The sequence below is a fragment of the Sylvia atricapilla genome, chromosome 3 (assembly GCF_009819655.1).
Source record: "Sylvia atricapilla isolate bSylAtr1 chromosome 3, bSylAtr1.pri, whole genome shotgun sequence".
Classification (NCBI taxonomy): Eukaryota; Metazoa; Chordata; class Aves; order Passeriformes; family Sylviidae; genus Sylvia; species Sylvia atricapilla.
In genome coordinates, this window is record NC_089142.1 from 86,089,065 (window position 1) to 86,110,482 (window position 21,418).

Below are 21,418 nucleotides of genomic sequence, written 5' to 3' on the forward strand. Positions count from 1 at the left end.
CCAGGCAAAATGGCATTGCTAGCCAAGATGGTCGTGTTAGGCCATGACATATCTGAATTAATGAAATTCAGAAATCTTGAATGGAGGGAAATGGTTGTATGGTGATGACTCTCCGTGTTTATTATACTTAAAGGTTGATTTTTATATATATATATAGCTATCTCCTAAAGCTTTTTAATGGTCTTTTACTAAAGTCTAACCTTTATTGCCTCATTTGTTGCTTGCTGCAAGAAGCAATATTTCAGGGTGCTGTCTCTTTCTGCAGATATTCTTCGTGAATTCAACCCATCTTTGGTAGGGTATTCCACTGGCACTGGAACACAGAATTCAAACAATGCTGCATTGAACCAAGCCGTGGCTGGGGCTGTTGCAGAGTAAGAGGAAAAGTTTTGATTTTAATAGAAATTTGATTTTTTTCTATAAAATTCCTTGTGACTTAAAAAGGCCCAAACTCTGGACTTTGGCAGTACGTCTAATAGGCAAAGGTTTCTTTATACTAACTATAGCATGACGGCCAAGAAAAGTGATGAGGATTTTGCAGTGTTTCTAATCTATGTCAAATAAATTAACAACAAAAGCAATACTTTCTCTGACATTTTCAGCCAAGAAAGCCACAGCATTTTATGAACACTATTCAGAAAGCTGTCCTATTGTGAGTCAGACAAAAGATATCTCCACTTTATAGGAGATATATTCAACCCTCTTGTCATAAGGACCAAGAGTTTGTGTAGAGACTGAGAAAATTGTGGATTGCTTAATTCCTGGTCTGCCAGAGCTCATAATTAACTAGAGATAATTATGCACCATATTCAGTGCAATTCATATCCTAATTTTTTTTTCCACTGGTAGCAGTTCTTATAAGACCTACTTCAGTGCCTTGAGGCCATATAATGACATTGGTAGGAGCACATGCATTTCAGAGCTATGTCTATTGATAGCATCTGTATGATGGTGGGAAAAATGCATTTTCTATATAGTTCATTAAAGTGTAACTATGCAGCATCTGCAAAGTAGCCCAGTGCCTGTTGGATGCTAATTATTTTCTTTTATTATTTTATTTTCCATCACTGTCTCGAAACAGCCTTTGTTGGCTGTATCATATATTCCATTCAATGAAAATCAGACTTTTTCTGGGGTTTTCAGGTGTTTGATGTCCATTCATTAGCTTTCCTCTTTGCCTTGTTATCTATGTAGGATTCTTTCTTTAATTTTTATGAGTTTATTTTATGATTTTATTTTTCTTTTATTTTTAGGGATGTTCCTGGGCAGGTTAGGAAGCTGGTGGACCGCATGAAGAATGATACTGTGAGTTCAACATGTCATGAGTGTCTTTAGAAGGAAGTGACATGGCATCATTAGTTTCTAACAGACCAAGAGCAGATCTCAACAGTGAATGCCAAACTTTAAAGCTGTAGGTACAGCAGGGTACAGGATAATACTTCCCAGTGCAGAGTATGAGTCAGCACAAAATAATCTATAGCTTAGTCTCAAATGAATTTTTACCAGCATGAGATAGTTACTATTTAAACCCATATAATTGTAGCCTTTTCATAATTTTTTCAGCAAGTGGCTGTAAAGGTAGTGTTGTTGCTTCTGCTTCCAAACTGTGTCATCTTGTAAGATAACAGAACCTTTTCTCTGTGAGGATTTTGCTGTGGCATTATTAACTATCTTGTAAGCAGGTGGTTTTTCCAGCAAAAATGATACATGGTAGGATGTTGAGGGCAAGCTTTTCAAGGAGCAAATTGTGTGGAGTGAACATGTGAAGTGAGGAAGGGACTTGTTTTCTATAAAAACCAATTAGTCCCCTCTTTCATCTAGTCATCAGCTGATTTTTGACTTACACATTTATTGTTAGGAATTATTTGATTAATGGTCTGTAAAATGCACAGTAGGTTGAGGATTGCTTGTATATTTCTCACCTCAGCTCATGCTTTGAATATTTGCTGTTTGTAATTTGACAAATGTACTGTGCAATCAGTGACCTAAGTTACATTGTAATAGTTTGGCTTTCAAATTGTGCAGCTGGAAAGCCTTCAAAAAGTCTTCAAGATATCTGTATGTGTTTAGTGTAAATACTCTGGTGTGTACATATTGGCAAAAATATTTGCAGTACCTTCCTTCTTGGTTCACTTTCTTGTAAACAAGATTTCCATCTGATGGATGCATCTGAAATGAGATTAAAAGGAACAGCAACTAACAATGAAGGGTTGGATGGTTTTCATTCAAACTCCTAAGCAGTATTCTGACAAATTTATTAGCCTGAGAATGTTAACAGAAATTAATGGAAATATCTTTTATTTAGGTAATAAGTACTTTTTATATAACTAGTGAAGTTCATTCTGATTAGAAAGTGTGCTCATAGTAGAGGTCATATATCTTTGATTTAAGAGGTCCTTTTTCCCCCCACTTTTTAAAACACTTGTTGAGTGCAGGAAGAAGTTTCTCCCTCTTTTTTATTTTTTTAACATTTTGAGACCAAACTACTGAACAGCATGTTTACTAGTGGGGATATGTTGCCTCCTGCCTTTGAAGGAAGACATTTTTAAACCACTGGAGGCTGGTGCACTATTGATGCTTTTCTTACTGATGTTTTGCACTGAAATTAAAGCATTAGAATATTGAGCACAACATCCTCAACATGCTACTAAGCGTATCTGAAGTTTTCCTCAAATCTAAGAAGGTGTTTATTTACTGTAGCATAATTACCTTGATTTAGCAAGCTATTCTTTTGCAAAATCCTTGCAGAAACCAAAAGTGCTGTAATATTTTACCATTATTGTTAGGGTTTGTATTGCCTCACTGTTCTTTGCAGTTTGTCTCACAGCAAGTCTGAAATATATTGTCCCCTAGGGTTTACCTGCTGGATAGCTGCATTATTTATCACACAGTAAAACACATACCATAATTTTTGCTATGAAGATATAATTCTAGGACTGCAGGAAGAGTCACTCTGTATGCACAAGACACTACTAAGAAAAGCATAGAGATAGATTTTCAGCAATAGTTTTCTGAAGCAAATAGTTTTCCATTATGCCACTGATATTGTAAATCTGGTTTAGATCATAGCAGGTTCTACATCTTCAGTTGTGACTACAAACTTGTTATGGATGCCTAGGGAATGATAGCCATGTACTCTGAGAAATGGGAAATTTGTATTGAGTATGTTGCTGGCATCTCCCTCCTTTTCTTCTTTTAATTAAAAACTTATGTTCCATCTCCTTCTCTCTGTAGAAAATAGATTTCCAGAATGACTGGAAGCTCATAACGCTTTTCATAGGAGGAAATGATCTCTGCGAGTCCTGCAACAATCCAGTAAGTTCCCTGCAGCATGAACTGGGCCAGTCAAGCCACAGGGTCTTTATGAATTCCAGGGGGTAAGAGGGAGGGGGGGTGAGACCTAAATAGGGTAGGTCTTAATGGTGCAGCTCTGGAATGTAATGGTACTGAGACCTTCAGGTTGCTCAGCATAATGTTTTGATAACCTTAGAGACACCTTAAGAACACCTGTAAAAACAGAATTGTTGTGACTTTGTTTTGCTGCTAAGTAGGATAACTTTTTGTTGCATAGCCAAGTGTTTTTACTCCTCTTTACCTTGTCACACTTCTAAGTCTTATTTGGTTCTCTCTTAATATTTTCAGTGCTATGGGAAAAGTTCTAAGCACAGCTCATGCTAATTCAATCATATGTAATGTAGTATACATGTTATATATATATAGCATGCATACGGTATCTAGCCTTCAGTATGTGTGATTGTAGAGGAGGTGAAAGGCTGTGGCAGACTCCTCAGTGACAAAGGTTACCTACTCACAGGCAGCTGAGCACATACTCGTCACCCTTCATGATTAATCTTGGATCAGGAAGGACAAAGGAAGCAAAGCAGCACAGTAAGATGGTTATGAGACAAGGAAGCAGCAAATTAACCATTCCTACTTCTGCTGTCAACCGAAATACAAAGTGCCTGTTCACATGACTGGGATGGGTGGCAAGGAGAGAGCATGTGTGCATCCAAAGATCTCAGCAATCTTCGTGTGACACAAGTACAAATAGTGCCAATCACAGCACTCTTGGTGAGCTGTGACTTAGGAAATGAGTAAGGGATCTGAGCTGTCTGCTTCTATAGAGTAGGCAAGTGGAGCTCTCAATGAACTTCTGCTTGAAATTAAATGAGAGAGAAAAAAGGCTGAAAGTAAGACAGACATTTCTCGTAAGAAAGTTTATGTGACTGTTGTAGTCCCACAAGTGAAAAAATAAATGTTGGATTGCTTGAGACAATAATATTAGAGTGTTTAAACCATTAAAATGGAACAAGGAAATTTCAGTACTGAAAGACAACTGTATGAAGTGATTTCATTCCCAGCTAAACACTTAAGTTTTCCCAATTATTATTTGTGGCAGGCAAGGAGCATATGGAAGGCATGTTCTAATATTCCATACAGTAGAAATAAACTTATTGTACACAAACTGTTCTCTCCCATGTATGCCCCTGTTAATGTGTTGTTGGCTGTGCTTTTAAGACCAGCCCAAGGAAGCCTGGGAATTGAGGATGTTGTGATGTCTGATAATACCCTGTGAATTTTCACCCTCACTGGTATCCAGTGGCTGCTACATCTTTTCTTGCCGGTGAGATAGCTGTGATGGGAAGGAAGAAAAGCAGAGACAGGACCATTTTGCCTATGACTCTTTACTTCTGACTCAAGAGTTACAAACATTAAACACTACTGTGAGAGACTCCAGCTAGTCATTCTTTTCCGTGACTGAGTAAACTGATAATAAAATTCAACCCTCTTGCTTTAACAGGTACAGCATTCTCCTGAAAACTACACCTACAATATACAAATAGCTCTGGACTTACTTCACAAAGAGGTAAATCAAACTTTTTGAGTATGTGGCAGCAGGGGTTTTGTTCTGTTTGCAAAGCAGTCACTGATTATTAATTAACAATTTATTTCCTTGCTTTCATCTGCAGAGTACTACTGTGTGCAGAGGTGCTTGCTCACAGAAAAATCTTTGTGAAAGGCAAAAAGGGCTGGAGAAGTTTTTTACCAGAGCAATGAGGATATTCTTGGTTCTAGCTGATGTACTGTAGAGAAATAATATTAAAAAAACGTAGCAAAGTGGAACAAACATTATTAATTGATGAGAAAATGCTTTGTTTGTTCTTTAAACTGCAAATAAGTATATTTTTATGGTCATTGAGAGAGAGATTCTGATATTCCCCATAAAGAATGATGAGAATACTTTAAGAGTTAGCAGGTGTCTGGGTCTTGCTGAGACCTCTAACAACTTGTTTGGACATTTTTGAAGCCATTATTTTCAAGTGACCAGCTATCAGCATTTAGAATAGAACTAGGCAGTGCAGGCAGGAGCTGTAATTTAGTATTCCTTGTGTGGGGAATTAATTATTGAGAAAGTACTTTGAACACCTCTGTTGTAAATAATACACAATACTTGAATCAGCAGGCTGCTACCAAGGTCTGCTGTGGCTGTGTGGGGACAAAACCAGCACTGTGTGCTGCAGGAGTTTGCTATGGATTTGTTTGTTCTCTTGGCAGGTTCCACGGGCATATGTGAACCTGGTGACGATGCTTTCCATAGCAAGACTCCGGGAGCTGCATGCGTGGAAAAACAATAGCTGCCCAAAACTGCTTATGAGGTTTGCAGATTATTTATGTTACAGCTCTCATTGTTGTTCACAGAAGGCTGCAACATTTCCTTGGGAAGTTTTTTCTTAAAGGGAAAAGGATCTAGTATTTCAGACTATCAAACATCTTTCTCTGGGCATGTGCATGTACCTACATTTTGATATCAACACAGCATTTAGAATAAGCTGTCTCTCTGTTGCTGGCTCTGTATCTGAGCCCTGCTGTTATTGCTTCTTATGGAGGTGCCACACTTGGCTCTGCACTTACCCTGAAAGTGAGTTCAAGCCAGAGCAGAGAAAGCTCAGCTGGGCACTCTTTGGGGAAAATAGAGAAGACACTTAAGACACAAAGTTTTCTAGTTGTATTTACAGTTTTACTTTTCTGCGCTTAAAACTCTTCCCCTTGCTTCCACAATTTTCAGTCTCTGTAATCTCATTGCTGATTAATAGTTTTATCTCTAATTAGTGTCTCAAGTAGATGATTCAGATGCTTAATTGTGCCCCCTGTTGCTTTATGGCTCAACACTCCTTTCCAGATCAGTGTTAGTCCACTACTGAGGTAGTCTGCACCCTGAGTGGACTTTTGGTGACTCAGATAGGGTCCAGCATTGTCCCCTGGAGTTGCTTCTGGCAGGACTTCCTTGTTTTCAGAAAAGTAAGTCTCTGCTTTTCTGGACAGACAGGGAGAATAACTTTGTCCTGTGAATGAGGGCAGCCACTGGTTTTACAGGAGGGACAGATATGCAACCCTCTTACTGTGATTTAAGGGCTTCCTCACAGCTGTCAGTGGAAAATTGGTTTTGAAACTCAGGGTGGTTGTGCTCCCAATAGCCAGTTGTAGATATTTTTAAAATTTATTTATATATATTTTTTTTAACAAAGGTTACTAGCTGGAGTACTTGAGGCCCTAATCATTGGACAAGGATAGTTAGCAAAGGCTTTAGGATTAGATTATCTCACGATAGCTGGAATCTTTCCCCATCATTTCAGGTGCCGTACTGAATTTAACATTTGCCTGTCTGGCAGCAAGCCAAGTTTACAGGGCAATAAGCAGGCCCTGTGTGGGATAATAAATGCCCTTCTACTGTGTAGAAGAAAAACCTGAAGGAGCATTTTGATCTTGAAAGTCTTGTCTTTTTTTCCTGAGAGTGGCAAATGACCTCAAGAGAAGATGTTGCCTAACATACGTTTCTGAAACTTCTGAAAACACAGTTTAGATTTGTATTGTTCTCGTATAGATGTACTGTGGAAGTAAAATCTTTTGTTAGTTGGTCTCCATTAAAACAAGGTTGGACTTGGTAGGGATCTGTGTATATTTCACATGTATCAACTGCATCTCTATAGGAGGTATTTCTCTAAGAGCTCTCTCAGGGATGCTTTACTGTGGTCACATGGTCAGGATTTTTGAAAGGAGTCCTTTTTCTAATTTGGATTTCTCAAGTAGTGATGGGGCATGCCCAAGAAGATGGAACATCCCAAAAATATCCACATGCTAGAAAGATCAAAAACTCAGGGGAGAGATAAAGGTAGCCAACATGAGAATCTTAAAATGTCTCAGATTATAATGGCTCTCTAAGGATGGAGAATTCTGCATCAGTTCTGGTGATTGTTCTGGTGCTCTACCAGCCTTGCTGTGAAAAATACGATAACCTCTGACTCTCCCAGCTGATTAGAATGAATTTGTGGCAACTCCATCCTGAAGGATGCTTGCACAGTTCTGCTGAAACAAACCATATTGCACAAGTGTAGTTATGAACAGTTTTTGTGGTGGGTTGGCCCCAGGTGGCAGCCAAGCACTCCACACAGCTGCTCATTCACCCCACCCCAGCAACATGGGGAGAAAACAAGGATTGTGAGCAGGAAAATTCATGGGTCAAAAGACAGACTGGGAAGTCACTTACCAAGTATCATTGCACGCAAAACAGACCTGATTTGGGAAACTTAATTGTATCTGTTGTCCGTGAGCATGAACATTTAATTACTGATTCAGATATTGGGAAATGAACAAACAAAGAAGTTGAACAGTTAAAGCAGCTGTCCTCCCTCCTTCTCAGGTTCAACTTTTCTCCAAGCATCTCTCCCCCCACCCTTGTTACTGCCTCAGGGTACCCTCAGTCCATTCAGTGAGGCTTGGCTTGGGGTCTGGATCTGGTATATCTCTGCCACTCCTTCCTGCTCACTCTTGTCCTGTGCTCCAGCATGAGTCCTGCATTCACATGCATCCACAGGCTGTGGTCCCTTCCAGGAGTGCCTGTTCTGCCATGGAGCACCTCTTCCTTGCTCCCACTGTTGTTCTCTCCTCTCTCTCTCTGGTATTTTCTGCCCTTTCTTAGGTAGGTTTTCACAGAGACACCACCAGCTTGGCTGAGAGGCTCAGCCATACCCTGTGGTTAGTTTGCTGGAGCTGTGTCCAGAACGGGCAGCCCTGGCCACTCCTCACAGAGATCAATCCTGCTGCTGAAACCTTGCCATGGGCACACAGCATGGGTTTTGCTTGCATGGAAGCTTTTCCTCACTTCCTGTTCATTAATTTATCCCTAATAAATGTGTTTCTGCTCAAGAATTAGGGCTGTGAAGAAACTCAGGGGTGGGAGGTAATGATCTCATTCAATAGCCTTTCAAAGAAACCCCTCTCAGAGCTTTTAATCCTGCAGCTTGTAAACTGGGAAGCAAGGGATGAAAAGGAAGAGCAAATCTCAGTGCCATGCTCTTATCCCACAGGATGCTGTGCCCTTGTGTCATAAACCCTAAGGACAATTCTACTGAGTTAAAGAACTTGATCTACTTTAACAGAAGGTATCAGGTAAGGCACACTGCATTTGTTAGAATTTTAATGTCATCCTTCTGTTGATCAAGGAACCACAGGTGGGCTAATTTGAAAGTGGGGGACAGTTTCCAGTCATTCTAATGACATATTTGTAGTGATTAAAAAGAGTAGGATCAGGATCTTTACAATTTTGTTTCATTAAACCAACAAAACAGATGAGAAAAATAATTGTTACAGAGCCGTAGAAAAGAGTAGGTCAGAGAGCCAGCAGGTTTTTGATCACTTATGTTGTTGAAAATCAGGTTAAGTCAAACAACATAGTAACTCAGGAACAACTTTTCAGGAACAACTCAGGCACAGCGTGTCAGACAAACCAAAAACACTTTGGTGGTTCTGGAAGGACATTTTTTTGACAGAACATCTAATCTCTGAGCAGGCTGGCAGTCCTTGTCAGTCAGGCAGCCATGCCCAGGCTGCCTCTCTGCAAAGAAGCCCAGGATGAGTATCTTAAAAGGCAGCTGCATTGGCTTCCTGGCACAAGCTGAGAACCATGGTCATGTCTGAGCTTCTGCAGGAGGGAGGGGCAGTCACTGGGTAAGGTATAAATGGATGGAACAGCCTGATGAGCTGAACACAGAAGGAACAATGACAACTTCTCTTTGACTCTTTAGGAAAGAACCCGCCAGTTAGTGGAGAGTGGAAGGTATGATACAAAGAATGATTTCACCGTGGTTATGCAGCCATTTTTGACTAATATGGAAATGCCAAAAACACAGGTAAAACTAACAAGAAAACCACACCAACATTAAATCCTGGTGCAATGCCACTGACTTGTCAAAATTGTTTTAGTTGTAAATGTAGCTAGCAGTTTCCTGACATAGTAATTAATTGCTATATTCAGTTGCCATCCAAAACTGCATAAAATGTTTGTGGAATATTAGACAATGGGCAACAGGAATACAGGCCTTGATTTGGGGCACTGCAATTGCACAGCCATGAAGTAGGTATTTTAGTTCAAAGTCTTCATCAGGAAGCACTTGCTCTACATTCCCTATACATCAAGTCCTTTACAGTAGTTTGGTAAATGACCTTTGGTGTGGAAATCCACACGTTTCAAACCACTGTAATGTGTAAATCTCAAGGGAAATAAAGAACACAATTGATATCTCTGCCCAAGTATTCTGTACTCAGAGTCATGGTGGTCTGTATTCCTTATTACTTCGGGAATAGTATATTTAAGAGTTTTAAAAGGCTTCTTAATTCTGAGTTACTAACTTTCCCTGGCCTGTTTTAATTCTGTTTGCCTCAGAGGCCTTTGCAGATCTTTGTTTAGAAGTCAGCTGGGTTATCTCCCTGGAAGAGAGAAGACGGAATGCACAGCTTGTTGCATATTTGCTGCCTCTGTTACAGCACCTATTTGTTTTCTAGGAGGGGTGGCCAGATGATTCATATTTTGCCCCAGATTGTTTCCACTTCAGCCAAAAGGCTCATTCCCAACTTGCACGTGCTTTGTGGAACAGCATGGTAAGATTTTTAAAGGTTGTGTTGGTCTCTCCTTGTTCACTTCATCCTCCCCTTGACAGCATGAACCCCCTAGAGATCTACTACGAAGCTGTATCTCTTCTGAATTGTACGTACAAAGGAAAAGAGTGATCACATGAAGAAAAGTCACCTGAATTGTTAAACCAGTCATATCAAACCAGTAAATCTGGGGGTGTGTTAAAGCTGGATGTGTTAAGGCTGTGTCCCTCAGGAAGATGATGCCTGCCAGGCACACTGATCAGCAGGCCACGTTCCAGGTGTATGGGAATTGGCATCCTCAGCCCACAAAGAAACAGTGCATGAGGGCAGCTGCCAGCATTAGTGCAGTGCCCTGCAGTTGTCCTGCTGTGCTGCAGATGTGGTTTCCAGTGACTGGCAGCACAGCATCACCCATTGCTCTCTGGTACTCCTCTGATTTTCCTCTGGGCATCCCTTTTTCCCCCAGCTGGAGCCTGTAGGGGAGAAGACAGATAGTCAGCCCATAGAAGATGAGATTGTCCTCAACTGTCCATCTGAGGTGAGTTACAAGGGTGTCTGTGTTTGTGTGGAGGTGCTGGGAGTGGCTGGGGATCTGTGTGAGCCTTTACCCAGTGCCTGGAGCTCTGTCTGTGTGAGGGCGGTCTGCTCCTCCCCACACAGATTGTGCCATGCCACCAAGAGCAGCATGAGCGCTCACCCAGGAGATGATGGAGGGCAAGCAGGAGTAAACTCATGGTCACCCATCACAGCTGGCCAAAACACCAGGGAAGGGTGATTGGCCTACCTAACCAAGATCATCAAATTGAATGGCAGAGCTTCAGTGGGGAGAAACAGAGCAATGATGGTATCAGTCAGCATAGCTTTGTAGGATTCACTGGGAATACCTTCAGTGGGGCCACAAGCTTCTTGTGAGCCACACACAGAAGGGTTCTGAGGGTATTCTCTAACTTCTGTTATAAAAATACAACCTAGATCTACACTGTTGCTGCACAGATTTAAAAAAGGCCTTTCTTAAATTTATTTATTTTTGATCCCTGGGTTTTATTTGCTTCAAACTGCTAATCTACAGATACCTCAGAACTGAAGTTTGGAGGATGGAAATCTCCATATGTTCCTCTGATGCCTTGCGTTGATTCAGATTGCCTTGTTTTGTAGGCTGAGCCATTCCTGAGGACGTATAAGAACAGTAATTACACATACCCTAACCAAACTCCAGTAAGTGTCAACATCACCATCCCACTGTTACTCTGCTGCATCTGTTTCTGTGTGGTAACCAAATTACTTATGTTCTGCAGCACAGGGGAAATCAGGGCCCTGGGAGGCTGAATACATGGCACAGAGCAGGGAAGTTAGACAAACTCCCTGTATTAGACAAAATGCATCAGAAAATACCTGTAAGGTCATGTGCTCAAACAGCACTGTTATCAGTACAGGATGCTGCACTCTTCTGAGCAGTACCGAACATTACTATAGAATTGAGCAATCAAGACCTGTCTAGTTAATTGCATGCTAAAGAGGCTCCAGTTTATCTGCCTGGCCTCTGCTGGGAAGATCCTAGTTACTACTAACTGTATTTGGTAGCCAAACACTGTTCAGCTTTCTTTTTCTCTTTAGAATTATGGAAGCCAGCTGCTATGTGAGGACAGATCTCCGTCCTCCCCTCCTGCAACTTCAGGTAGTTTTGCCTGTTTTATGTTAAGAGGTTGAATTGCCTTCAGCTGTTCTTCAAGATGAATGTTAATTTTTTTGCTGAAATGGTTGCTGGACTGTGAAAAACATTGCTCAGAAAGGATGTCTGCACGTTTTTCAGCAGACACTTAACAGATACACTGCCACACTGTCACGCAAGGTAGCATTCTGGGTAGGTACCTTCACTGAACTCACTGCCAGTGGAGAACTTTAAAATAACTTGTGGTAAAATTCAAATTTGAGTGCTGACATAGCGTATAAGCTATTCCACATAATGTCATGGAAAGAAACTGAAAATACACCTTCATTCATGTTAGTCCAGAATTTAGCAGTATTCAGTTTTTCAAATAACTTCGTATTGTCTTTTCCTTAGTCTTTTTAAGTCTTTAATGCTGTTCCTGCTTTGTGTAATTCTGCATTGTTTTACCTTCACCAAAGTGAAAAATATTGTTTACCACTTGCTGTTATTTGCCCCTTGCTCTTCTGTCTTTTCAGTAGCAATGTTAACCATTGAAATACTCGGTAATATGCATATGTTAGTGCTACAATCTCAGGAGATAAGCTGGAAAGATTTATTCTGATTTATTTCTCATTTATCACTTGGGCATTGCAAAAAAAAATGTGACAGAGCATCATAATGCATGATGACATATTTCACGTACACAGTAGAGAAAAAAAAAAGCTATTTCCTAACCAGGTTCAACTGTATTTCTTTCCTTTGCAGTGCATTCCCTAAAGCCAGCCGATGTGAAAATTGTAGCAGCCCTTGGGGATTCTTTGACGGTAAGAAGATAGTGTTTTTACTGTTCTCTTGGTAAAACTACAAACACGTGCCTGCTCCAGTGGAGGGGAAATAGCTATTGTACCCAGAAGCAAAGATCTGTTCATTCATGGATGATAATAGATCTAGCAGCTAGATTAAGAAAGAAGGTGTCAGTCTTCCAGCACTCCGTTCCCCCCACGCATGTATTCACATGCTTTTGAGCTCAGGCTAAAACACAGGCAAATCTTTTAAAGAGGTGCCTAGGTAGTTTGCTGAATTGCAGGTGAAAGAGATCAGATGCTGTTGAAATGAGTGGGACATAGCACAAGGCTTAGGTTACTGTGCTTTTCAGAGTTTTTTCTGAATAGGAATGGACTGATGAGCTTGTTCTTCAGCCTCAGTTCTTTCAGGAACAGAATGCAACTAAGTGGTGTTGGATAATAGCATTTGAATCATTTTAGCATTAATGAGATAAGGAAGTATGGAGTGAGAGCCCTCTGACTCAATGCATTTCAGAAGATATTCAGTCATTTTATTGTGCCTGTTTTAACTTTTAACAGATTTCTTGGTCACAATACAGTTCTTGCTGCTGATGATTATCTTTGGTAGTCAAGAACAAATTTATTTCAAAATTCAGACATCCTATATTCCAGTTATGCCTTTCTGCCTTATGTTTTCATATTGGTCAAAGATTGAAATTCTACAGCCAGGTCAAAGGAGACAGTGGACAGAAAGATGAAATTGGAACATAGATTTCTCTGAATCTGAGCCTTAACAACAAACACATTGTGTGTACAAAACATGAGCCCTTTACAACTCTCTGGCAGACATGTTGCAACAACTCCTACACACAGGAGGCTACTGAAATAAATAGAAGCATTTTGATATGAACCTGCAGTATTAACAAATGGAAGAAATTCTGTATATAGTTGTGGTTGCTGTATTGTAATATCTAGAGCCCTGCAGGTGTTTCTGCTTCTATGTATAGTCTGTAGGAACTGGGAATAAAACCTGCTTTCATAGAACATGCAGTGGTGTATTGCTGTCTCAGAGCTGCACTTGGCTTGTGCATAGTTATTCTGAACACCAATCTTCAGTTATTTCACTCAAGTTTATATGTAGAAGAAAATGTAATATTGTGGTTTAATCCAAGGTAGCAACAAATAGGCTGCCTGGTCTTGTACTGTACTGAAGTTCTAACCTGCACCTAGATTTAGAATGAAACTATACAATCACAGCTGTCAGGAACCCTGCTTCTGAATTCTGGATGTGTTTTAGGAGGGGTATAGTTGCTAGCTTGCCTGTTTCTTCAGGCTAAGTGTAGAGAGTGCTTCCCTGCCCCAGTTCTGCTGTAAGTCTTTCAAGTTTGCACAATGGTTTTCAAACTGGTATATATGAATGATGGTGCTTCTTTCTGAAACACGCTTATTTTTTCTGCTGAGTTCATGGAATGTTACATATCATTAACCAGTAAGTTTTGTGTGTTTGATTGAGATATTTTCATCACTGTTGAATAATGCAACCATAAAAGAGTTATTTAGCTCATCTAGACCCACGTCTTTGTTCCACAGCTCTATAATACATTTTATGTGTCATATGTTCAATATGATGCTTGTAAATAATTATGAAAGGTATTGTTATGTTCTTCAGGAGAAAGCTTTGGGAAAAGCCAGATGCCTTTTTAAGCTTTGGAAGACCTCCACTCAATTAAAAAGTAAATAAAACAGCTATGTAATTCTGTTTAAATTAGTAAACTGTATTTGTTTATGTATTTGTATTACAAGTTACTATTGCATTAGTAATTGTGCTTTAATTTCATTTGGTTAATGAAAAATAATGTCCAGGCTGGTTCAGGAATTGCCTCAGACACACTCCAGGATGTGATCACTCAATACCGGGGACTGTCTTGGAGGTAAGTCTTCAGCTAAGGTGATGAAGAGATGTGTTTCAGGTCATTCAGCTGTCAGAAAGTTGAAAAAAAGGTTACTTCTCAGGTTAGCATTTCTTGAAGGTATATCAAGAGCCAGCATTTGTCATAAGGGTAGCTTGACAGAAAGCATTTTTAGCAGTGGATTTTAAGCAAGCTTTTTGGTCTCTTTCATGCTTTCATTTTTGACTGCCTGCAACTGTTTGTATTTTTATGTTGGGATGTCAGGTTGGAAATCTACAAAACAAGTCAGAACTGGTTGGTTTAGAACTTCTCAAAACTTTCTATTTCTGAACTTTTTCCAGTGTCTATGGAAAATAGTTTGTTTGGCCAGAGAACTTTTGCCCCATATAACAACACACGGTCATAAAAGACTAAATTGTTTTGCTGTTGTCATGTAGCTCTATGATATTGACCAAAGCAGTTCTGTGCTGTACTAATACCTCTGTGTAAGCTGGAATGTGGCCTCAGTATGTCCTGTCAACACAAAAGCTGGAGAAATATATCCCTGTGCAGGAAGCAGGAGAGGTGAGGAGCTACTGCCACAGTTCTTTTGTCACTCAAGGGCTGCCTGTGTTTGATGTTGACTTAGAGGGGCTTCATGAGGCTGGAATGGGCCTAAAAGCTGACCTTCTAATCTACAGTACTTAAGGCTTGATCATTTGAGTATGAAGCTATGTCAGGCATTTTTCTGCGACTTGATAAATGATTGACTATACCCTTGCACATCTGGAAGAGGATTAAATCTTTTTGACAAGAATCTTTACTGCTGAAACTTCACCTGTTCTCCCCAATAACACTTCTACTTTTGTCCTCTCCATGGATTCTGATAGAATGACAGTTACCAAATTAATAACCCTTTGCTTTTCCCCATGATGTGTGGCAGGTTTTCACTTTGTTTCTTGTCTGTGTCCAGATAAGATGAGTAATTGGGATTTTTCTTTCTCATTTTAGTATTGGAGGAGATGAGTCATTGGAGAATGTGACAACTCTACCTAGTAAGTAAATACTTTGCTAGATATGAATGGCAAGGTTGAGGAGATGCAATGGACTCGTTTCTGATAGATTTATATAGAGCTTTTAAGTATTTCAAAGCTGCTTTAATGTAATTAACAAGCACTACCTTTAAAACAAACAGTATTCTATGATTAAAAAAATAAAAATAGCTGAGAACAGATAGAAATTCCCTTACTTTCTTTTCCCTCTCCCTTTCCAAGTCTTTGGTGAGTATTATTTGAATTTCTAAATAACCTTGCTATGTCCATGCTCATGATGTACTTAACATTTGCTTTTAATAAATATTCCATCACAATTTTTCCAAAAGAAATATTTGCATAGAGTAGGCCTCTTTGGTAAATAAAGCTGCCTACTCATATGTGTAACCTGAAGGGAATAATTTTAACTTCCTCTTGACTGAAACCTGCAGCTTTACATAGCTCAGTTTATTGTTAATGTAAAGCCACTTGAGTTTCAGTTTGGATCAGCTTTAATAATAAAATTCCATTTGAAGAGGGCCAGTAAACTGTTCTTTTCTGTGTTGACCATTATTTAAAGCAGAATGTAATAATTAGAATAAGGAATTAATTGATTCACAGAGTCCTATTACATTTGATAAAGCTCTCATTAAAATGTGGTTAAACTGAGATTGAAGTAGATTTTATAGTTTACAATGTGGCCATGTTCACTCTCAGCTGTGAGTTACTCTGTCGACTTCCTTTTGGAAACTACTATGGAGAACATGGTGGAACATCATCAGAACCATGCACCTGAGGCTTTGTTCTTCACTTTTGTCAGTAGTATGAGACTTTGCACAGCAGCAGACCCAGAATGCTTTAGCTGAAAACCAGCTCTGGCTGGGCCGAAGGACCCTTCACACTCACTTCACAAAGTCAACGTTGTATGACTGAGAATTTTATTTAAGGCTTTAACCACAACAACATGAGATAGAACTGCACACAGTAGTCCTCAGTTCTGCATATCTTACCTGCTGGTGCCAGTGCAGGGCACTGCAAGCACACTGCTTGTTGAGTCGCTGCAGCTGGTGACCCCTCTCCCCACTGCTGAGTGAATCCATCTAGTTGACTGGCAGCAGCTGTGCTGTCAGAGAGCAGAACTGGGGCAGTGCTGGTGTGTTCTGGGCCCTGTAGGCAGGGAGCAGCTGGAGTCTTTTTGCCTTCATTGCCACCTTTGTTTTTCAGACATCTTTCGAGAGTTCAATGTTACGATCGTGGGCTACTCAACTGGTACCGGGAGTGAGAATGATTCCAATGCATTCCTTAACCAAGCAGTTCCTGGAGCACAGGCTGAGTACGTAGCTTTTTGTTTTACATTTGTAGGTGATGGATGCTTCATCTAATTGCCTTTCAACTGTCTCATGTGCTGTCACAACTTGCTCTGAAGAGCAAGCAGAACCAGTTGAGTTAGAGTGGAAATTGGCTCAAAATATGTTAAACGTATGGGTTTATTTCATAGCTGAACTTTCAAATGAAACTAACAGTCCTCTTATGAAATCCACAAACAAGAAACTGGCAGAAAACAATTTGGCGGTTTCTACTCTTCTTGTTCAACATGTATTCATTTATATATTTGTCCGTCAATAAATCTCTGAGAATGAGAATGTTTTTAGAAATTGAACATGAATTGATAAAGAAAAACTAGCCGTAAAATAGGATGAAATTTTACATAATTCTGGCCTTGGGTTTCTGGATAAGCAAGCAGGAGAGGACAGGAGAGGGGGGAGAAACCAGTCTGGAATCTTAAGAAAAGAGAATTAGTAATGGTCATACATGGGTTTTGGTGCATTGCAGACCTGGTGCAGTTGGACCCAGTTCTGCCAACATAATAGGGATTGTAATGTCTTACAGTCACCTGAATTTGGCTCTTTGCTCTTAGTCACACCTGGGAAACTGCATGAGTTGAGCTTTGCTATATTGCTTATCCTAGAAATCCCTGGATAGTTATTCAAAGTCAGTGCAGTTTAATTAACAAAACAGATGGCTGCTTGAATTCAGTCATAGTTTGGGCACAGAATCTGGCAGACCATGTCTGGATTTGACATTGTGAATTGCTATTACCCAGACCTTAGTTTGTTTGTTTAAAGAAAAATTCATCTTGCTTCCCAAAGGAGTCTTGGAAGTGAAGTTCAGAAGCCAAGAGAGGTGTTTGTGTTTGCTGTATCTAAGCAAAGATTATTAGGATTTGTCAGGTTTTTTTTTTGCTCTCCTGTAGGCCTTGTGTAACTTCTGACTCATTCTGGTAATCTCAGTAAATACTTGGATTTCCTGACAGAAATAGGGTGCTAGGTCCCCTGCTATATCCTACAGCCCCCCACAGAACTGAAAGAAGGCATTTTTTTACCTGGTGATGGCTGAATGTGACTCTGTATGTCAGTGAAATGTGCATTAGCCATCAATGAGAATTTATTAACATACTATATGCAGCATATATCCAGATTACCACCACCTTTTGCTTGTTGTATGAAAGAATGAGAGAGGTGCCTGTCTTGTTTTCTTTACCAGCTAAATCCTAAATAAGATTTTTTGGTTAGGTGGGAGGACTTGAAGCAGGATACACAACCTTTTAAGTCACCATTGACTTGTATCAGCAACTGAGGCATTGCTATTAAATAGTTATTTGTTGGCTGTTTGAAGTAAGCTGATGGATGCTAGTCTAATGAAAATTGCCTACTTCATCTATACGGATTAGTTTCTCTCTTCCCCTGCAAATGGCTGGACTGGATAAACATGATGAAATTGAGCTATCTTTGTTTTGTAACTCTGTTTTGTAAACATTTAGCAAGGAGAACAGATAACAATCACGCCAGATTTCTGCTTGTCTTCTGTTGTTTCTCTGTCTCATAACCCTCTGCAGAAAGTTGTGCAGAAGTCAAGTCCTGTAAATTACTAACCCTGAACGATTGAGATACTTCTTTTGGAGTTCTCTTCTATAATGTTTTGGCTCTTGATGTACCTGAGAAGATTAATTTATTCTAGTTGAGTACTGAAATGTATTGCAACATAAGGAAATGTTTCTCTTGCTTTAGGTATTTAACCCTGGAATGATGATGCTACCCAGCATTTATTCTTCATCAGCCAAACCCACCCATTTTCCAGTGATTCACATGGCAAAAAACATCCACCAGTTAATGCTGGTATTTAAGATGTAGTACCTGGCCTGTGTCTTGCTTTATGGTGCTAATCTGGAAAGTGCTTTCCAGAGGTGCTGGGACATTTCTGAAATCAGATAATTTTGCAGCCTTACCAGCTAATGGAAACCAGGTGTAAGAGTTTCTTAAAACAAAATCCATGGCTGCTTTGAAGAGCTCTTTATTGAACTAGAGGAAAATGTAGTTATGCAGGTCTCATACAGCAAAGTGTTTCTAAGCCCATTTGCATTCATTGCCAAAGTGTTTAAGTACATGATAGAATTAAGGATAGATCTGAATAATAGTCTGAAGCAGAGCCTGGCTGAGGTCTCTGATTTCATGTGGTGAAAAACAAAAAAAAGAAGATTAAGAATTTAAGAGTGAGAGGAGACAACAGGTGACAGGAATTGTGAATAACTGTATTTCCCATTAGCAAACTGTTTCCATTGGTCAAGATCTAAATTTGGTTGAAACTGCAGTTCAAGGATGGATGATTGTTGGAACTACTTCATTCAAGATGTTATTGGATCTTGCTGACTGCATTGGTTCAGGATGCATCAGCACCTCACTGACTGTATGAGAAATCAAATATGTTGTGGACTGTCAGATCAATAAGTAGTGTTTTCCTCTGTGTCAATATTGAAGACGATGTTCTAGCTTAGGGTTTTCCACAGTAAGAGCAGAAGGAAATTATGACCACTTGTAACTTGTGATAGCTTTGGGATTTAAATAAATAGGTTATGACATTGGACAAGGGTAGTGGTGATAAGAACTACTATGTGCACACAGTGTCTGTGTCACAAGTGGATGTGACAGGGCTCATTCCTTAGCAGATGCTCCCGTGCTAGTTAGATCAGTATTGAGATGGACAAGGGTGATGAGAGACCTCTTTTTTTCCTACAGTAAACAAAGCACTGTGAAGGGGAGCTAGACTCTGGTTACCATACAAAAAACCAAGTGTCATGCTTATTAATGTCAGCTGATATGCTCCCAGAAATGATAGACAGCCAGTGTCTTTAACAAGACCCTGTAGGGAGATGCAGCTCATTCTGAACCTGTCTGGAAGGTCAGTGCTTTCTGCCCCACTCACTTTGCTCTCCTCTTTGCTCTCCTCTTTCTTTGCTCTCCTCTTTGCTCTCCTCTTCATTACCCTGCAAAATTGTGTGCACAGAGCTGTTTCACAGTGTGCAGTTATGTACTGGTTCTGGATGCAGGCTACAAAAATGAGGGGAGTGTGCACGGTGAGCTCTGAAATCTGTTTTTCAGGGACATGTTACTCAAGAGGTCAGCTAAATATTGGGACTGAGGCTTCCCTTGTTTTAGTCCACAAGGAATCGGTTGATAGCAGCTTAGCTCTACAGAGGCTCTTTGCTTACAACTGTTGCAGTTTCTGGCTTTTCAACTGTTTTAGGTGCACTAAGCGCTGTAATAGGAACTGAACTTATGGTTCCAGATTAGTTACTGAACTTGAGTAAAATCTGTATTCAAGTTTGATTTGATGTTGGTTTTATTACCAAGATGTGAATCTGTAATTTGATCACAGCAACGTGAGTATTGTACTGTGTCCTCACTCAACCCTTCTGATATCTGACAACTTGATTTAAGACATCTGAAACGTGGTAATGTTGATCTCTCAGTACAGGTGTTTCTTTCACTCACTAGTTCTCCTTCTTTCCAGGCACTTGCCAGCCCAAGCAAGACGTCTTGTGAGTCTTATGAAAACTGATCAGGTAAGTTGTCTGGGACTCCTTTAAACTTACAGCATGAATGGAAATTAGTGTTGCTTCACACAACAGATCCACCTGCAATGATGCCATGTGCATGCCACAAAGTTAAAGAAATTCAGACTCATTATTTTCTTCTTTATTGCACAGAGAATTGACTTCAGTGCTGACTGGAAGCTCATAACCATGCATATTGGAGCCAACGACCTGTGCAACTATTGCAAAGACCCTGTGAGTAGTGGAACTGGTTATCTGAAACTGTGGTGTCAGTGTAGAAACACTCCAAGAGAAATCATAAAGCCTTCACAGAGATGAGTTATATATGGGCTACTGTATGTTTTGACAGGGGTTGTTGCTGGCAATACCCTGATATAAAAAGTTACTAGCAACAGAGTGGGATGGTTTTGTTTTCTCTGGCTTACTCCAGGATAAGAACCACTGCTTTGGCTACAGTTTTTTGACTGTAAGCAAAAAATGGAAGGGAAGAAATGCCTCACTCCTCTGATGTGGTAACTGCTCTGCTGTGAGCTTGGCCTCTTTAGACATTCAAGAATGGTAGTGGTAGTTCAAAGCGCTGCAACCCTACAATTGTCATCATGCCATAACTCACAGTGTAGGGAGGTGCTAGGAACTGGTGAGCTGTATATATTAGGGAAGTTGCTGCAGTGCTCAGTGTAATTTGAATGTTATGCTTCTCTGCATTGTGGAGAAGCCTTTCGGGCTGCCATAAGGAGCTCATGGGAGTTGAGTGGGCAGGCAGCAGGGAGAGGCCACCTTTCACTGCCAGCTCTCACTCTCTTGCCTTTAATATGCTCACTTCTTATGAGCATTTTCAATGCTCCTGCAACCCCTTGTGCTTGAGAAATGTGCTTCTTCTGCAGAAGCCTTGCAAGGCATCTTTGCTGCTGCTGCCAAGTTTTATAGCCTTATTTATAGCTATGACCTTGACTAGCAATGATTTCACGTAATTTTATGAGAGCTTATCAGCTGGCTGTGAGCATGCTTATGGCTGCTTGGTTTATGCTGTTCAGCATGCATTCAGATTGGGTTCCTTCCTGCATTTTTACATGGAGGGCCCAGTGGACTTGGGTTAAATATTCTGCTACTCAACAAGGTTTATTTTAAATCCAAAATTTCACCAAATCTCTCTATGTTTTAGATTAATTGCTATGCTCAATATCCCCAGTATCTAGAAAGAAGCAAGAACATTCTACTGACCACAATGTTGTAGGGCAGAA

At 40.1% G+C, this 21,418-nt stretch overlaps 1 protein-coding gene across 1 annotated transcript in view; it reads left to right on the forward strand.

Moving 5' to 3' along the window:
- Window positions 1-21,418, forward strand: part of PLB1 (phospholipase B1) — a 69,897-nt gene that overhangs the window by 20,088 nt on the left and 28,391 nt on the right. The window contains exons 16-32 of the mRNA XM_066314432.1: window positions 266-374; window positions 1,254-1,305; window positions 3,235-3,315; window positions 4,802-4,867; window positions 5,557-5,657; window positions 8,367-8,448; window positions 9,084-9,188; window positions 9,841-9,936; window positions 10,400-10,471; window positions 11,089-11,148; window positions 11,548-11,608; window positions 12,347-12,405; window positions 14,230-14,297; window positions 15,267-15,310; window positions 16,511-16,619; window positions 20,135-20,186; window positions 20,331-20,411. Of these exons, the coding sequence (XP_066170529.1) occupies window positions 266-374; window positions 1,254-1,305; window positions 3,235-3,315; window positions 4,802-4,867; window positions 5,557-5,657; window positions 8,367-8,448; window positions 9,084-9,188; window positions 9,841-9,936; window positions 10,400-10,471; window positions 11,089-11,148; window positions 11,548-11,608; window positions 12,347-12,405; window positions 14,230-14,297; window positions 15,267-15,310; window positions 16,511-16,619; window positions 20,135-20,186; window positions 20,331-20,411 (1,298 nt within the window). The remainder of the gene's footprint in view (window positions 1-265; window positions 375-1,253; window positions 1,306-3,234; window positions 3,316-4,801; window positions 4,868-5,556; window positions 5,658-8,366; window positions 8,449-9,083; window positions 9,189-9,840; window positions 9,937-10,399; window positions 10,472-11,088; window positions 11,149-11,547; window positions 11,609-12,346; window positions 12,406-14,229; window positions 14,298-15,266; window positions 15,311-16,510; window positions 16,620-20,134; window positions 20,187-20,330; window positions 20,412-21,418) is intronic.